We start from the raw sequence: 19,304 nt of genomic DNA on the forward strand, positions 1-19,304 counted from the left end.
ATAGTACTCTCTCTGTAGATATTATGAACCATGTGCATTGAATAGTATCCTTTATGTAGATGTCATCAGCAATGTGCATTGAATAGCACTCTTTATGTAGATATTATGAACCATGTGCATTGAATAGTACTCTTTATGCAGATATCATCAGCTATGTGCATTGAATAGTATCCTTTATGTAGATATTATGAACCATGTGCATTGAATAGTACTCTTTATGCAGATATCATCAGCTATGTGAATTGAATAGTATCCTTTATGTAGATATCATCAGCTATGTGCATTGAATAGTACTCTTTATTCAGATATCATCAACCATGTGTATTGAATAGTACTCTTTATGCAGATATCGCCAGCTATGTGCATTGAATGGTACTCTTTATGCAGATATCATCAGCTATGTGCATTGAATAGTACTCTTTATTCAGATATCATCAGCTATGTGCATTGAATAGTACTCTCTGTAGATATTATGAACCATGTGCATTGAATAGTATCCTTTATGTAGATGTCATGAGCTATGTGCATTGAATAACACTATTTATGTAGATATTATGAACCATGTGCATTGAATAGTACTCTTTATGTAGATATTATGAACCATGTGCATTGAATAGTACTCATTATGCAGATATCATCAGCTATGTGCATTGAATATTATCCTTTATGTAGATATTATGAACCATGTGCATTGAATAGTACTCTTTATGTAGATATTATGAACCATGTGCATTGAATAGTACTTTTTATGCAGATATCATCAGCTATGTGAATTGAATAGTATCCTTTATGTAGATATCATCAGCTATGTGCATTGAATAGTACTCTTTATGCAGATATCGCCAGCTATGTGCATTGAATGGTACTCTTTATGCAGATATCATCAGCCATGTGCATTGAATAGTATCCTTTATGTAGATATCATCAACCATGTGCATTGAATAGTATCCTTTATGTAGATGTCATCAGCTATGTGCATTGAATAACACTATTTATGTAGATATTATGAACCATGTGCATTGAATAGTACTCTTTATGTAGATATTATGAACCATGTGCATTGAATAGTACTCTTTATGCAGATATCATCAGCTATGTGCATTGAATATCATCCTTTATGTAGATATTATGAACCATGTGCATTGAATAGTACTCTTTATGTAGATATTATGAACCATGTGCATTGAATAGTACTTTTTATGCAGATATCATCAGCTATGTGAATTGAATAGTATCCTTTATGTAGATATCATCAGCTATGTGCATTGAATAGTACTCTTTATGCAGATATCGCCAGCTATGTGCATTGAATGGTACTCTTTATGCAGATATCATCAGCCATGTGCATTGAATAGTATCCTTTATGTAGATATCATCAACCATGTGCATTGAATAGTACTTTTTATGCAGATATCACCTGCTATGTGCATTGAATAGTACTCTTTATGCAGATATCATCAGCTATGTGAATTGAATAGTATCCTTTATGTGGATATCATCGGCTATGTGCATTGAATAGTATCATTTATGTAGATATCATCAACCATGTGCATTGAATAGTACTCTTCATTCAGATATCATCAACCATGTGCATTGAATAGTACTCTTTATGCAGATATCGCCGGCTATGTGCATTGAATGGTACTCTTTATGCAGATATCATCAGCTATGTGCATTGAATAGTACTCTTTATGCAGATATCATCAGCTATGTGCATTGAATAGTATCCTTTATGTAGATATCATCAACCATGTGCATTGAATAGTACTCTTTATGCAGATATCGCCAGCTATGTGCATTGAATAGTACTCTTTATGCAGATATCATCAGCTATGTGCATTGAATAGTACTCTTTACGCAGATATCATCAGCTAAGTGCATTGAATAGTACTCTTTGTGTAGATATTATGAACCATGTGCATTGAATAGTATCATTTATGTAGATATCATCAACCATGTGCATTGAATAGTACTCTTTATTCAGATATCATCAACCATGTGCATTGAATAGTACTCTTTATGCAGATATCGCCAGCTATGTGCATTGAATAGTATTCTTTATGCAGATATCATCAGCTATGTGCATTGAATAGTATCCTTTATGTGGATATCATCAGCTATGTGCATTGAATAGTATCATTTATGTAGATATCATCAACCATGTGCATTGAATAGTACTCTTTATGCAGATATCGCCAGCTATGTGCATTGAATAGTACTCTTTATGCAGATATCATCAGCTATGTGCATTGAATAGTATCCTTTATGTGGATATCATCAGCTATGTGCATTGAATAGTATCATTTATGTAGATATCATCAACCATGTGCATTGAATAGTACTCTTTATTCAGATATCATCAACCATGTGCATTGAATAGTACTCTTTATGCAGATATCGCCAGCTGTGTGCATTGAATGGTACTCTTTATGCAGATATCATCAGCTATGTGCATTGAATAGTATCCTTTATGTAGATATTATGAACCATGTGCATTGAATAGTACTCTTTATGTAGATATTATGAACCATGTGCATTGAATAGTACTCTTTATGCAGATATCATCAGCTATGTGCATTGAATATTATCCTTTATGTAGATATTATGAACCATGTGCATTGAATAGTACTCTTTATGTAGATATTATGAACCATGTGCATTGAATAGTACTTTTTATGCAGATATCATCAGCTATGTGAATTGAATAGTATCCTTTATGTAGATATCATCAGCTATGTGCATTGAATAGTACTCTTTATGCAGATATCGCCAGCTATGTGCATTGAATGGTACTCTTTATGTAGATATCATCAGCCATGTGCATTGAATAGTATCCTTTATGTAGATATCATCAACCATGTGCATTGAATAGTACTCTTTATGCAGATATCACCTGCTATGTGCATTGAATAGTACTCTTTATGCAGATATCATCAGCTATGTGAATTGAATAGTATCCTTTATGTGGATATCATCGGCTATGTGCATTGAATAGTATCATTTATGTAGATATCATCAACCATGTGCATTGAATAGTACTCTTTATTCAGATATCATCAACCATGTGTATTGAATAGTACTCTTTAAGCAGATATCGCCAGCTATGTGCATTGAATAGTACTCTTTATGCAGATATCATCAGCTATGTGCATTGAATAGTACTCTTTATGCAGATATCGCCAGCTGTGTGCATTGAATGGTACTCTTTATGCAGATATCATCAGCTATGTGCATTGAATAGTATCCTTTATGTAGATATCATCAACCATGTGCATTGAATAGTACTCTTTATGCAGATATCGCCAGCTATGTGCATTGAATAGTACTCTTTATGCAGATATCATCAGCTATGTGCATTGAATAGTATCCTTTATGTGGATATCATCAGCTATGTGCATTGAATAGTATCATTTATGTAGATATCATCAACCATGTGCATTGAATAGTACTCTTTATGCAGATATCGCCAGCTATGTGCATTGAATAGTACTCTTTATGCAGATATCATCAGCTATGTGCATTGAATAGTATCCTTTATGTGGATATCATCAGCTATGTGCATTGAATAGTATCATTTATGTAGATATCATCAACCATGTGCATTGAATAGTACTCTTTATTCAGATATCATCAACCATGTGCATTGAATAGTACTCTTTATGCAGATATCGCCAGCTGTGTGCATTGAATGGTACTCTTTATGCAGATATCATCAGCTATGTGCATTGAATAGTATCCTTTATGTAGATATTATGAACCATGTGCATTGAATAGTACTCTTTATGTAGATATTATGAACCATGTGCATTGAATAGTACTCTTTATGCAGATATCATCAGCTATGTGCATTGAATATTATCCTTTATGTAGATATTATGAACCATGTGCATTGAATAGTACTCTTTATGTAGATATTATGAACCATGTGCATTGAATAGTACTTTTTATGCAGATATCATCAGCTATGTGAATTGAATAGTATCCTTTATGTAGATATCATCAGCTATGTGCATTGAATAGTACTCTTTATGCAGATATCGCCAGCTATGTGCATTGAATGGTACTCTTTATGCAGATATCATCAGCCATGTGCATTGAATAGTATCCTTTATGTAGATATCATCAACCATGTGCATTGAATAGTACTCTTTATGCAGATATCACCTGCTATGTGCATTGAATAGTACTCTTTATGCAGATATCATCAGCTATGTGAATTGAATAGTATCCTTTATGTGGATATCATCGGCTATGTGCATTGAATAGTACTCTTTATTCAGATATCATCAACCATGTGCATTGAATAGTACTCTTTATGCAGATATCGCCGGCTATGTGCATTGAATGGTACTCTTTATGCAGATATCATCAGCTATGTGCATTGAATAGTACTCTTTATGCAGATATCATCAGCTATGTGCATTGAATAGTATCCTTTATGTAGATATCATCAACCCTGTGCATTGAAGAGTACTCTTTATGCAGATATCGCCAGCTATGTGCATTGAATAGTACTCTTTATGCAGATATCATCAACCATGTGCATTGAATAGTACTCTTTATGCAGATATCGCCAGCTATGTGCATTGAATAGTACTCTTTATGCAGATATCATCAGCTATGTGCATTGAATAGTACTCTTTACGCAGATATCATCAGCTAAGTGCATTGAATAGTACTCTTTGTGTAGATATTATGAACCATGTGCATTGAATAGTATCATTTATGTAGATATCATCAACCATGTGCATTGAATAGTACTCTTTATTCAGATATCATCAACCATGTGTATTGAATAGTACTCTTTAAGCAGATATCGCCAGCTATGTGCATTGAATAGTACTCTTTATGCAGATATCATCTGCTATGTGCATTGAATAGTACTCTTTATGTAGATATCGCCAGCTGTGTGCATTGAATGGTACTCTTTATGCAGATATCATCAGCTATGTGCATTGAATAGTATCCTTTATGTAGATATCATCAACCATGTGCATTGAATAGTACTCTTTATGCAGATATCGCCAGCTATGTGCATTGAATAGTACTCTTTATGCAGATATCATCAGCTATGTGCATTGAATAGTATCCTTTATGTGGATATCATCAGCTATGTGCATTGAATAGTATCATTTATGTAGATATCATCAACCATGTGCATTGAATAGTACTCTTTATTCAGATATCATCAACCATGTGCATTGAATAGTACTCTTTATGCAGATATCGCCAGCTGTGTGCATTGAATAGTACTCTTTATGCAGATATCATCAGCTATGTGCATTGAATAGTACTCTTTATGCAGATATCGCCAGCTGTGTGCATTGAATGGTACTCTTTATGCAGATATCATCAGCTATGTGCATTGAATAGTATCCTTTATGTAGATATCATCAACCATGTGCATTGAATAGTACTCTTTATGCAGATATCGCCAGCTATGTGCATTGAATAGTACTCTTTATGCAGATATCATCAGCTAAGTGCATTGAATAGTACTCTTTGTGTAGATATTATGAACCATGTGCATTGAATAGTATCATTTATGTAGATATCATCAACCATGTGCATTGAATAGTACTCTTTATTCAGATATCATCAACCATGTGTATTGAATAGTACTCTTTAAGCAGATATCGCCAGCTATGTGCATTGAATAGTACTCTTTATGCAGATATCATCAGCTATGTGCATTGAATAGTACTCTTTATGCAGATATCGCCAGCTGTGTGCATTGAATGGTACTCTTTATGCAGATATCATCAGCTATGTGCATTGAATAGTATCCTTTATGTAGATATCATCAACCATGTGCATTGAATAGTACTCTTTATGCAGATATCGCCAGCTATGTGCATTGAATAGTACTCTTTATGCAGATATCATCAGCTATGTGCATTGAATAGTATCCTTTATGTGGATATCATCAGCTATGTGCATTGAATAGTATCATTTATGTAGATATCATCAACCATGTGCATTGAATAGTACTCTTTATTCAGATATCATCAACCATGTGCATTGAATAGTACTCTTTATGCAGATATCGCCAGCTGTGTGCATTGAATGGTACTCTTTATGCAGATATCATCAGCTATGTGCATTGAATAGTATCCTTTATGTAGATATTATGAACCATATGTATTGAATAGTACTCTTTATGTAGATATTATGAACCATGTGCATTGAATAGTACTCTTTTTGCAGATATCATCAGCTATGTGAATTAAATAGTATCATTTATGTAGATATCATCAGCTATGTGCATTGAATAGTACTCTTTATTCAGATATCATCAACCATGTGCATTGAATAGTACTCTTTATGCAGATATCATCAACCATGTGTATTGAATAGTACTCTTTAAGCAGATATCGCCAGCTATGTGCATTGAATAGTACTCTTTATGCAGATATCATCAGCTATGTGCATTGAATAGTACTCTTTATGCAGATATCGCCAGCTGTGTGCATTGAATGGTACTCTTTATGCAGATATCATCAGCTATGTGCATTGAATAGTATCCTTTATGTAGATATCATCAACCATGTGCATTGAATAGTACTCTTTATGCAGATATCGCCAGCTATGTGCATTGAATAGTACTCTTTATGCAGATATCATCAGCTATGTGCATTGAATAGTATCCTTTATGTGGATATCATCAGCTATGTGCATTGAATAGTATCATTTATGTAGATATCATCAACCATGTGCATTGAATAGTACTCTTTATTCAGATATCATCAACCATGTGCATTGAATAGTACTCTTTATGCAGATATCGCCAGCTGTGTGCATTGAATGGTACTCTTTATGCAGATATCATCAGCTATGTGCATTGAATAGTATCCTTTATGTAGATATTATGAACCATGTGCATTGAATAGTACTCTTTATGTAGATATTATGAACCATGTGCATTGAATAGTACTCTTTATGCAGATATCATCAGCTATGTGCATTGAATATTATCCTTTATGTAGATATTATGAACCATGTGCATTGAATAGTACTCTTTATGTAGATATTATGAACCATGTGCATTGAATAGTACTTTTTATGCAGATATCATCAGCTATGTGCATTGAATAGTATCCTTTATGTGGATATCATCAGCTATGTGCATTGAATAGTATCATTTATGTAGATATCATCAACCATGTGCATTGAATAGTACTCTTTATTCAGATATCATCAACCATGTGCATTGAATAGTACTCTTTATGCAGATATCGCCAGCTGTGTGCATTGAATGGTACTCTTTATGCAGATATCATCAGCTATGTGCATTGAATAGTATCCTTTATGTAGATATCATCAACCATGTGCATTGAATAATACTCTTTATGCAGATATCGCCAGCTATGTGCATTGAATAGTACTCTTTATGCAGATATCATCAGCTATGTGCATTGAATAGTATCCTTTATGTGGATATCATCAGCTATGTGCATTGAATAGTATCATTTATGTAGATATCATCAACCATGTGCATTGAATAGTACTCTTTATTCAGATATCATCAACCATGTGCATTGAATAGTACTCTTTATGCAGATATCGCCAGCTGTGTGCATTGAATGGTACTCTTTATGCAGATATCATCAGCTATGTGCATTGAATATTATCCTTTATGTAGATATTATGAACCATGTGCATTGAATAGTACTCTTTATGTAGATATTATGAACCATGTGCATTGAATAGTACTTTTTATGCAGATATCATCAGCTATGTGAATTGAATAGTATCCTTTATGTAGATATCATCAGCTATGTGCATTGAATAGTACTCTTTATGCAGTTATCGCCAGCTATGTGCATTGAATGGTACTCTTTATGCAGATATCATCAGCCATGTGCATTGAATAGTATCCTTTATGTAGATATCATCAACCATGTGCATTGAATAGTACTCTTTATGCAGATATCACCTGCTATGTGCATTGAATAGTACTCTTTATGCAGATATCATCAGCTATGTGAATTGAATAGTATCCTTTATGTGGATATCATCGGCTATGTGCATTGAATAGTATCATTTATGTAGATATCATCAACCATGTGCATTGAATAGTACTCTTTATTCAGATATCATCAACCATGTGCATTGAATAGTACTCTTTATGCAGATATCGCCGGCTATGTGCATTGAATGGTACTCTTTATGCAGATATCATCAGCTATGTGCATTGAATAGTACTCTTTATGCAGATATCATCAGCTATGTGCATTGAATAGTATCCTTTATGTAGATATCATCAACCCTGTGCATTGAAGAGTACTCTTTATGCAGATATCGCCAGCTATGTGCATTGAATAGTACTCTTTATGCAGATATCATCAACCATGTGCATTGAATAGTACTCTTTATGCAGATATCGCCAGCTATGTGCATTGAATAGTACTCTTTATGCAGATATCATCAGCTATGTGCATTGAATAGTATCCTTTATGTGGATATCATCAGCTATGTGCATTGAATAGTATCATTTATGTAGATATCATCAACCATGTGCATTGAATAGTACTCTTTATTCAGATATCATCAACCATGTGCATTGAATAGTACTCTTTATGCAGATATCGCCAGCTGTGTGCATTGAATGGTACTCTTTATGCAGATATCATCAGCTATGTGCATTGAATAGTATCCTTTATGTAGATATTATGAACCATGTGCATTGAATAGTACTCTTTATGTAGATATTATGAACCATGTGCATTGAATAGTACTCTTTTTGCAGATATCATCAGCTATGTGAATTAAATAGTATCCTTTATGTAGATATCATCAGCTATGTGCATTGAATAGTACTCTTTATTCAGATATCATCAACCATGTGCATTGAATAGTACTCTTTATGCAGATATCATCAACCATGTGTATTGAATAGTACTCTTTAAGCAGATATCGCCAGCTATGTGCATTGAATAGTACTCTTTATGCAGATATCATCAGCTATGTGCATTGAATAGTACTCTTTATGCAGATATTGCCAGCTGTGTGCATTGAATGGTACTCTTTATGCAGATATCATCAGCTATGTGCATTGAATAGTATCCTTTATGTAGATATCATCAACCATGTGCATTGAATAGTACTCTTTATGCAGATATCGCCAGCTATGTGCATTGAATAGTACTCTTTATGCAGATATCATCAGCTATGTGCATTGAATAGTATCCTTTATGTGGATATCATCAGCTATGTGCATTGAATAGTATCATTTATGTAGATATCATCAACCATGTGCATTGAATAGTACTCTTTATTCAGATATCATCAACCATGTGCATTGAATAGTACTCTTTATGCAGATATCGCCAGCTGTGTGCATTGAATGGTACTCTTTATGCAGATATCATCAGCTATGTGCATTGAATAGTATCCTTTATGTAGATATTATGAACCATGTGCATTGAATAGTACTCTTTATGTAGATATTATGAACCATGTGCATTGAATAGTACTCTTTATGCAGATATCATCAGCTATGTGCATTGAATATTATCCTTTATGTAGATATTATGAACCATGTGCATTGAATAGTACTTTTTATGCAGATATCATCAGCTATGTGAATTGAATAGTATCCTTTATGTAGATATCATCAGCTATGTGCATTGAATAGTACTCTTTATGCAGATATCGCCAGCTATGTGCATTGAATGGTACTCTTTATGCAGATATCATCAGCCATGTGCATTGAATAGTATCCTTTATGTAGATATCATCAACCATGTGCATTGAATAGTACTCTTTATGCAGATATCACCTGCTATGTGCATTGAATAGTACTCTTTATGCAGATATCATCAGCTATGTGAATTGAATAGTATCCTTTATGTGGATATCATCGGCTATGTGCATTGAATAGTATCATTTATGTAGATATCATCAACCATGTGCATTGAATAGTACTCTTTATTCAGATATCATCAACCATGTGCATTGAATAGTACTCTTTATGCAGATATCGCCGGCTATGTGCATTGAATGGTACTCTTTATGCAGATATCATCAGCTATGTGCATTGAATAGTACTCTTTATGCAGATATCATCAGCTATGTGCATTGAATAGTATCCTTTATGTAGATATCATCAACCCTGTGCATTGAAGAGTACTCTTTATGCAGATATCGCCAGCTATGTGCATTGAATAGTACTCTTTATGCAGATATCATCAACCATGTGCATTGAATAGTACTCTTTATGCAGATATCGCCAGCTATGTGCATTGAATAGTACTCTTTATGCAGATATCATCAGCTATGTGCATTGAATAGTACTCTTTATGCAGATATCATCAGCTAAGTGCATTGAATAGTACTCTTTGTGTAGATATTATGAACCATGTGCATTAAATAGTATCATTTATGTAGATATCATCAACCATGTGCATTGAATAGTACTCTTTATTCAGATATCATCAACCATGTGTATTGAATAGTACTCTTTAAGCAGATATCGCCAGCTATGTGCATTGAATAGTACTCTTTATGCAGATATCATCAGCTATGTGCATTGAATAGTACTCTTTATGCAGATATCACCAGCTGTGTGCATTGAATGGTACTCTTTATGCAGATATCATCAGCTATGTGCATTGAATAGTATCCTTTATGTAGATATCATCAACCATGTGCATTGAATAGTACTCTTTATGCAGATATCGCCAGCTATGTGCATTGAATAGTACTCTTTATGCAGATATCATCAGCTATGTGCATTGAATAGTATCCTTTATGTGGATATCATCAGCTATGTGCATTGAATAGTATCATTTATGTAGATATCATCAACCAGGTGCATTGAATAGTACTCTTTATTCAGATATCATCAACCATGTGCATTGAATAGTACTTTTTATGCAGATATCGCCAGCTGTGTGCATTGAATAGTACTCTTTATGCAGATATCATCAGCTATGTGCATTGAATAGTACTCTTTATGCAGATATCGCCAGCTGTGTGCATTGAATGGTACTCTTTATGCAGATATCATCAGCTATGTGCATTGAATATTATCCTTTATGTAGATATCATCAACCATGTGCATTGAATAGTACTCTTTATGCAGATATCGCCAGCTATGTGCATTGAATAGTACTCTTTATGCAGATATCATCAGCTAAGTGCATTGAATAGTACTCTTTGTGTAGATATTATGAACCATGTGCATTGAATAGTATCATTTATGTAGATATCATCAACCATGTGCATTGAATAGTACTCTTTATTCAGATATCATCAACCATGTGTATTGAATAGTACTCTTTAAGCAGATATCGCCAGCTATGTGCATTGAATAGTACTCTTTATGCAGATATCATCAGCTATGTGCATTGAATAGTACTCTTTATGCAGATATCATCAGCTATGTGCATTGAATAGTACTCTTTATGCAGATATCACCAGCTGTGTGCATTGAATGGTACTCTTTATGCAGATATCATCAGCTATGTGCATTGAATAGTATCCTTTATGTAGATATCATCAACCATGTGCATTGAATAGTACTCTTTATGCAGATATCGCCAGCTATGTGCATTGAATAGTACTCTTTATGCAGATATCATCAGCTATGTGCATTGAATAGTATCCTTTATGTGGATATCATCAGCTATGTGCATTGAATAGTATCATTTATGTAGATATCATCAACCAGGTGCATTGAATAGTACTCTTTATTCAGATATCATCAACCATGTGCATTGAATAGTACTCTTTATGCAGATATCGCCAGCTATGCGCATTGAATGGTACTCTTTATGCAGATATCATCAGCTATGTGCATTGAATAGTACTCTTTATGCAGATATCATCAGCTATGTGCATTGAATAGTATCCTTTATGTAGATATCATCAACCATGTGCATTGAAGAGTACTCTTTATTCAGATATCTCCAGCTATGTGCATTGAATAGTACTCTTTATGCAGATATCGCCACATATGTGCATTGAATAGTACTCTTTATGCAGATATCATCAGCTATGTGTATTGAATAGTACTCTTTATGCAGATATCATCAGCTATGTGCATTGAATAGTACTCTTTATGCAGATATCATCAGCTATGTGCATTGAATAGTATCCTTTATGTAGATATCATCAACCATGTGCATTGAATAGTACTCTTTATTCAGATATCATCAACCATGTGCATTGAATAGTGCTCTTTATGCAGATATCATCAACCATGTGCATTGAATAGTACTCTTTATGCAGATATCGCCAGCTATGTGTATTGAATAGTACTCTTTATGCAGATATCATCAGCTATGTGTATTGAATAGTACTCTTTATGCAGATATCATCAGCTATGTTCATTGAATAGTACTCTTTATGCAGATATCATCAGCTATGTGCATTGAATAGTATCCTTTATGTAGATATCATCAACCATGTGCATTGAAGAGTACTCTTTATTCAGATATCTCCAGCTATGTGCATTGAATAGTACTCTTTATGCAGATATCGCCACATATGTGCATTGAATAGTACTCTTTATGCAGATATCATCAGCTATGTGTATTGAATAGTACTCTTTATGCAGATATCATCAGCTATGTGCATTGAATAGTACTCTTTATGCAGATATCATCAGCTATGTGCATTGAATAGTATCCTTTATGTAGATATCATCAACCATGTGCATTGAATAGTACTCTTTATTCAGATATCATCAACCATGTGCATTGAATAGTGCTCTTTATGCAGATATCATCAACCATGTGCATTGAATAGTACTCTTTATGCAGATATCGCCAGCTATGTGTATTGAATAGTACTCTTTATGCAGATATCATCAGCTATGTGTATTGAATAGTACTCTTTATGCAGATATCATCAGCTATGTTCATTGAATAGTACTCTTTAAGCAGATATCATCAGCTATGTGCATTGAATAGTATCCTTTATGTAGATATCATCAACCATGTGCATTGAATAGTACTCTTTATTCAGATATCATCAACCATGTGCATTGAATAGTGCTCTTTATGCAGATATCGCCAGCTATGTGCATTGAATGGTACTCTTTATGCAGATATCATCAGCCATGTGCATTGAATAGTATCCTTTATGTAGATATCATCAACCATGTGCATTGAATAGTACTCTTTATGCAGATATCATCAGCTATGTGCATTGAATAGTATCCTTTATGTGGATATCATCAGCTATGTGCATTGAATAGTATCATTTATGTAGATATCACCAACCATGTGCATGGAATAGTACTCTTTATTCAGATATCATCAACCATGTGCATTGAATAGTACTCTTTATGCAGATATCGCCAGCTATGTGCATTGAATGGTACTCTTTATGCAGATATCATCAGCTATGTGCATTGAATAGTACTCTTTATGCAGATATCATCAGCTATGTGCATTGAATAGTATCCTTTATGTAGATATCATCAACCATGTGCATTGAAGAGTACTCTTTATTCAGATATCTCCAGCTATGTGCATTGAATAGTACTCTTTATGCAGATGTCATCAGCTATGTGCATTGAATCGTACTCTTTATGCAGATATCATCAGCTATGTGCATTGAATAGTACTCTTTATGCTGATATCATCAACCATGTGCATTGAATAGCACTCTTTATGCAGATATCGCCAGTTATGTGCATTGAATAGTACTCTTTATGCAGATGTCATCAGCTATGTGCATTGAATCGTACTCTTTATGCAGATATCATCAGCTATGTGCATTGAATAGTACTCTTTATGCTGATATCATCAACCATGTGCATTGAATAGTACTCTTTATGCAGATATCGCCAGCTATGTGTATTGAATAGTACTCTTTATGCAGATATCATCAGCTATGTGTATTGAATAGTACTCTTTATGCAGATATCATCAGCTATGTTCATTGAATAGTACTCTTTATGCAGATATCATCAGCTATGTGCATTGAATAGTATCCTTTATGTAGATATCATCAACCATGTGCATTGAAGAGTACTCTTTATTCAGATATCTCCAGCTATGTGCATTGAATAGTACTCTTTATGCAGATATCGCCACATATGTGCATTGAATAGTACTCTTTATGCAGATATCATCAGCTATGTGTATTGAATAGTACTCTTTATGCAGATATCATCAGCTATGTGCATTGAATAGTACTCTTTATGCAGATATCATCAGCTATGTGCATTGAATAGTATCCTTTATGTAGATATCATCAACCATGTGCATTGAATAGTACTCTTTATTCAGATATCATCAACCATGTGCATTGAATAGTGCTCTTTATGCAGATATCATCAACCATGTGCATTGAATAGTACTCTTTATGCAGATATCGCCAGCTATGTGTATTGAATAGTACTCTTTATGCAGATATCATCAGCTATGTGTATTGAATAGTACTCTTTATGCAGATATCATCAGCTATGTTCATTGAATAGTACTCTTTAAGCAGATATCATCAGCTATGTGCATTGAATAGTATCCTTTATGTAGATATCATCAACCATGTGCATTGAATAGTACTCTTTATTCAGATATCATCAACCATGTGCATTGAATAGTGCTCTTTATGCAGATATCGCCAGCTATGTGCATTGAATGGTACTCTTTATGCAGATATCATCAGCCATGTGCATTGAATAGTATCCTTTATGTAGATATCATCAACCATGTGCATTGAATAGTACTCTTTATGCAGATATCATCAGCTATGTGCATTGAATAGTATCCTTTATGTGGATATCATCAGCTATGTGCATTGAATAGTATCATTTATGTAGATATCACCAACCATGTGCATGGAATAGTACTCTTTATTCAGATATCATCAACCATGTGCATTGAATAGTACTCTTTATGCAGATATCGCCAGCTATGTGCATTGAATGGTACTCTTTATGCAGATATCATCAGCTATGTGCATTGAATAGTACTCTTTATGCAGATATCATCAGCTATGTGCATTGAATAGTATCCTTTATGTAGATATCATCAACCATGTGCATTGAAGAGTACTCTTTATTCAGATATCTCCAGCTATGTGCATTGAATAGTACTCTTTATGCAGATGTCATCAGCTATGTGCATTGAATCGTACTCTTTATGCAGATATCATCAGCTATGTGCATTGAATAGTACTCTTTATGCTGATATCATCAACCATGTGCATTGAATAGCACTCTTTATGCAGATATCGCCAGTTATGTGCATTGAATAGTACTCTTTATGCAGATATCATCAGCTATGTGCATTGAATAGTACTCTTTATGCAGATATCATCAACCATGTGTATTGAAGAGTACTCTTTATTCAGATATCTCCAGCTATGTGCATTGAATAGTACTCTTTATGCAGATGTCATCAGCTATGTGCATTGAATAGTACTCTTTATGCAGATATCATCAGCTATGTGCATTGAATAGTACTCTTTATGCTGATATCATCAACCATGTGCATTGAATAGCACTCTTTATGCAGATATCGCCAGTTATGTGCAATGAATAGTACTATTTATGCAGATATCATCAGCTATTTGCATTGAATATGTACGGAGGACATTGTGATTATTTCGAATTTGGCGACGGATTTTTACTATTGAAATAAAATTGTCACTTGTAGGGATAGATCGTTATTGGGTGAAGTGATTTTAAAAAACATAACAAGTTATTCATTCTCTTGCGTTCACCGCAACAACAACATATTACCTTTCAACACAGATCTCCGGTTACGTACAATGAATGGACTGTCGATTTGTTTCTGTCAGGAGAACTGTACGCATTGACCGACTGGATATTCCGATGACCAGAGGTTTGCATGATGTTTTGTTAAATATTTTGGTCGTCTAATTTTCAGACGAGATGTCCCGGCTTGCAATTGGTTTTCTGAATGACAGGTTAGGTTGGGTCACTATATTTTTCATGAGGAAATTAATTTTATTTATACCGATAGATTGTCGACCGAACCATTATTATTGGTGCTTTAAATTATAAAATTACATTTCAAGTGCAATGGTTAATAAATTATTAGCAAAGTGCGAAATATGTGGGAAGGTGAATATTGGTAGTTGTGATCCGTGGCAACAACATAATAGAAGTCATGCACAGGAACGCTTTTCATGGCGAGCTGCGAGCATGGGAGGTAAAATTGTCCCAATACAGCTCACTGTGACGTTACATAGCAGTCGAACGAAAACGACATATTTGTAATCAAAACTCAAATGATAATGTTATTGTACATTAAAAGTGTTATTAAAACAATACTTGTTTTTTCCATGATATTATATTAATTATTATTATTATTAGTAGTAGTAGTAGTAGTAGTAGTAGTAGTAGTAGTAGTAGTAGTAGTAGTAGTAGTAGTAGTAGTAGTAGTAGTAGTTTATTTTTAAGTATGATGAAAGAAAAATAGCACACCTGTAAAACAGCAGGACACACTTACAAACAATAATAACGTCTTATGGTATGATACATGATTATCCACTAAATAATTCATATTACGGGTTCCCATTTTATACATCCCATAATGTTTCATATTTAATTTTTACCGCAATTATGAAGTCTATAGTTTTCAGTAACTTTAATAGGTGTAGTGAGATTTAACCCCGGAAAGAATATATAAAAATTGGAATAACCTGAACCCCGATACATGATTTTGAAAGATTAATTGGCGATTGTCAATAAGGGGTTAAACTAATTAAAAAATAGGAAGATCCTTAACCTGAGCATGAACTTGATGGGAAGCAAATGTTGAATTACAATTGCAAATATTATGAAACTTCGAAGTCTCCATCTGTCTCATTGAGTTGTTCATACGACATGGTACAAGTATTGCCTCGCTCTCAATATTTGTTGGATGATTTGATTTTGATGATTGGTGTGGAATTGAACAAAAGTAGATAAAGCGGTTGATAGACCTAGCGTTTCTAGTCATGAATCTGTGGAAAAGCATAAGACGAAACAGAATCTGTCGCTGATTGGCTGGGAATTTACAAGGAAAAATGGCGTCTTTAAACACAAAAAAGTGTTATTCTTTAAAGCTACAAGTAAAGCTGTCGCAACTAATTGGTGTAACCACATTTAACATATATGCAATAAACAGATACAATACTGCTCCTTGAGAATATATGTTTAACAAAACAAAAAGATTTATTTGGTTTTACGATAGAAATACAAGGTTATATGAACTTGCTATGTTATCAAAGTAAACATCTGAGGTCAGCAACGCTCGGGTTTATAAAAGATTGTCAAAAAACAATGGCAATTTTTGTCTAGAATTTAATAAATGTATTTCATGAAACAAAATATGACATTGAACACTTCCAATTGAACAACTATCAATTAGCTGAAAATGATTAATGACACAATAAACAGGCGACTATTTTAAAGAACTTACACATAAGGTACAAATACAAAAGCACGGAAAAACACTTTGTGTCTCCTGAGGATCTCATGGGAAACACGGTTAGTATATTTAACGATAACTACATTCCCGATAATTACGACTGGGTGGTGGAAATCGACGACAGTGAGTATACTGCGGTATATTTCTGAAATGAACAATATTCAGAAACATTAAAATATTGTTATTATTCACATACTAGTATTCAGGGTCAAAGTAAAGTGCTTTACACCTATTTTTTAAATAGTTAAATCGGTTTAATGTTTAGAAATACCTTTTCAGACCTTATATCCTATTATTAACATATAACAAAGGGCCACTGTGTGCATTCCACTTACTGTATTATATTACTCGAAGACTCGTATTCGTGTCAGTACTATTACATTGAGGAATGAGTGTTAGAATATATAATATTCCCTGTCGATATAATTAATTTATCTATATAATATAGAATACAATTTGTTTTCTAATCTCAATAATATATAATTATACAATAATAATATTAATAATGTAAAATATAACAGTTAGGTTACTGATGTCGCATCACTGAACCACTCTTACAGAAACTTCGTCAGGGTGCAGGCGGAAGTTACCGCAAGTAATCTTTAGCTTGTGTGATTGACGAGATCCATGAGCCTACATTGTTGCGAATTGTGTAATTCACAAGCCATTCACGTGACTGAAAACGAAACACAATCTCTCAGCCAGTTACTGTGTTCGCCTATATCTAGACTTTAAGATGATGTATATTTTACAGTTGCATGCTTTAATAACTTTTAGACAATGTCAGAAACACAGATTAACTCGTTTTCGATGCTGGCAACTTAAATTTCTAGTGGGGAAAGTTATTGTGTGTTCGACATTTAAACTTTGTTTTAGGATTAGGTGTGTTGCTAACGCCTATGTTGAAGTCTCCCCAACACTTTGCAAATGCATATTTGCTTCTATAATTTCATGTGTTTTGATCTTGCACCGGATTAGATCGACGCTATTTCTCTTCATCAAGCAGCCAGTACGTCGTCACTAAACCTTTACCCTGCAATACAAGCAGATATCCCACACCAGATTGAAAAATAATTGCGGAAAACAACAAATAACACTGCACACGTTAAAGCAAAATACATATACATGTTCGCTTACACGCTCCTGACACCCATGTGTTAGCATTGTTTAGAATTGATATTAAAGTAGATGGATACCTTAATGACGTCATCTCGGCGCGTCCGAGTCGTTCTTTTCATTATTGAAATTAACTTTGATAGGGCCGAAAAACACAACATTCTGGTGGGTTACGCGTTTCTATGCCAATATAGGATCGATTTCACAATTAGCGACGCCCATTGCCACATTGTTTGCATCAGTATTAATGTATACTTACTTTCATTGCAACCTCCCCTCGAAGTTCTGTTATAAATCCACCAACAGTCATTAAGATATTCCGAGTTGATGCCCCAATGTGTATTCTCAATGCTGGAATAAATGTTTTCGGTTAATATTATGCGTTATTTCAAAGTCAAATATGTAAAAAAAAAATAAGGAAACATACGTTCACCAGTTGATTCCATTCTGGATGCTGTGTTTACCGTGTCACCAAAGAGACAGTAACGTGGCATCTTGAGTCCAACCACACCTGCAACCACCGATCCTGTGAAAAGAGAAGTAGCATTATTATACATCTCATACCGAAAACAATATATTTACCAATCCGTAAAACGTTGTATGGACGTGTTCTAATGAATTATATTATTTGGAAACTGTGTATTATGTTTACGTCACATTCTAACACTTTCACTCACAGAAGCTACGTGACACCAGCGCGTCGGTCGACACGATCACCGTACTGCCTTCGTATATCCGTTGCGGTATTCTCGTATTAACCTCGTAATTGGTAGTATAGCCAATACAGATTTA

The 19,304-nt window shown here is 34.2% G+C and overlaps 1 protein-coding gene across 1 annotated transcript in view; it reads right to left on the minus strand.

The window, feature by feature from the left end:
* Positions 1-18,381: 18,381 nt before the first annotated feature.
* Positions 18,382-19,304, minus strand: part of LOC102802679 (atrial natriuretic peptide receptor 1-like) — an 85,267-nt gene continuing 84,344 nt past the window's right edge. Inside the window, exons 19-21 of the mRNA XM_085502903.1 lie at positions 18,940-19,038; positions 18,772-18,863; positions 18,382-18,429 (exon numbers count right to left, since the gene is read on the minus strand). Of these exons, the coding sequence (XP_085359029.1) occupies positions 18,382-18,429; positions 18,772-18,863; positions 18,940-19,038 (239 nt within the window). The remainder of the gene's footprint in view (positions 18,430-18,771; positions 18,864-18,939; positions 19,039-19,304) is intronic.

The sequence above is a fragment of the Saccoglossus kowalevskii genome, chromosome 1 (assembly GCF_978046115.1).
Source record: "Saccoglossus kowalevskii chromosome 1, keSacKowa6.1, whole genome shotgun sequence".
Lineage (NCBI taxonomy): Eukaryota > Metazoa > Hemichordata > Enteropneusta > Harrimaniidae > Saccoglossus > Saccoglossus kowalevskii.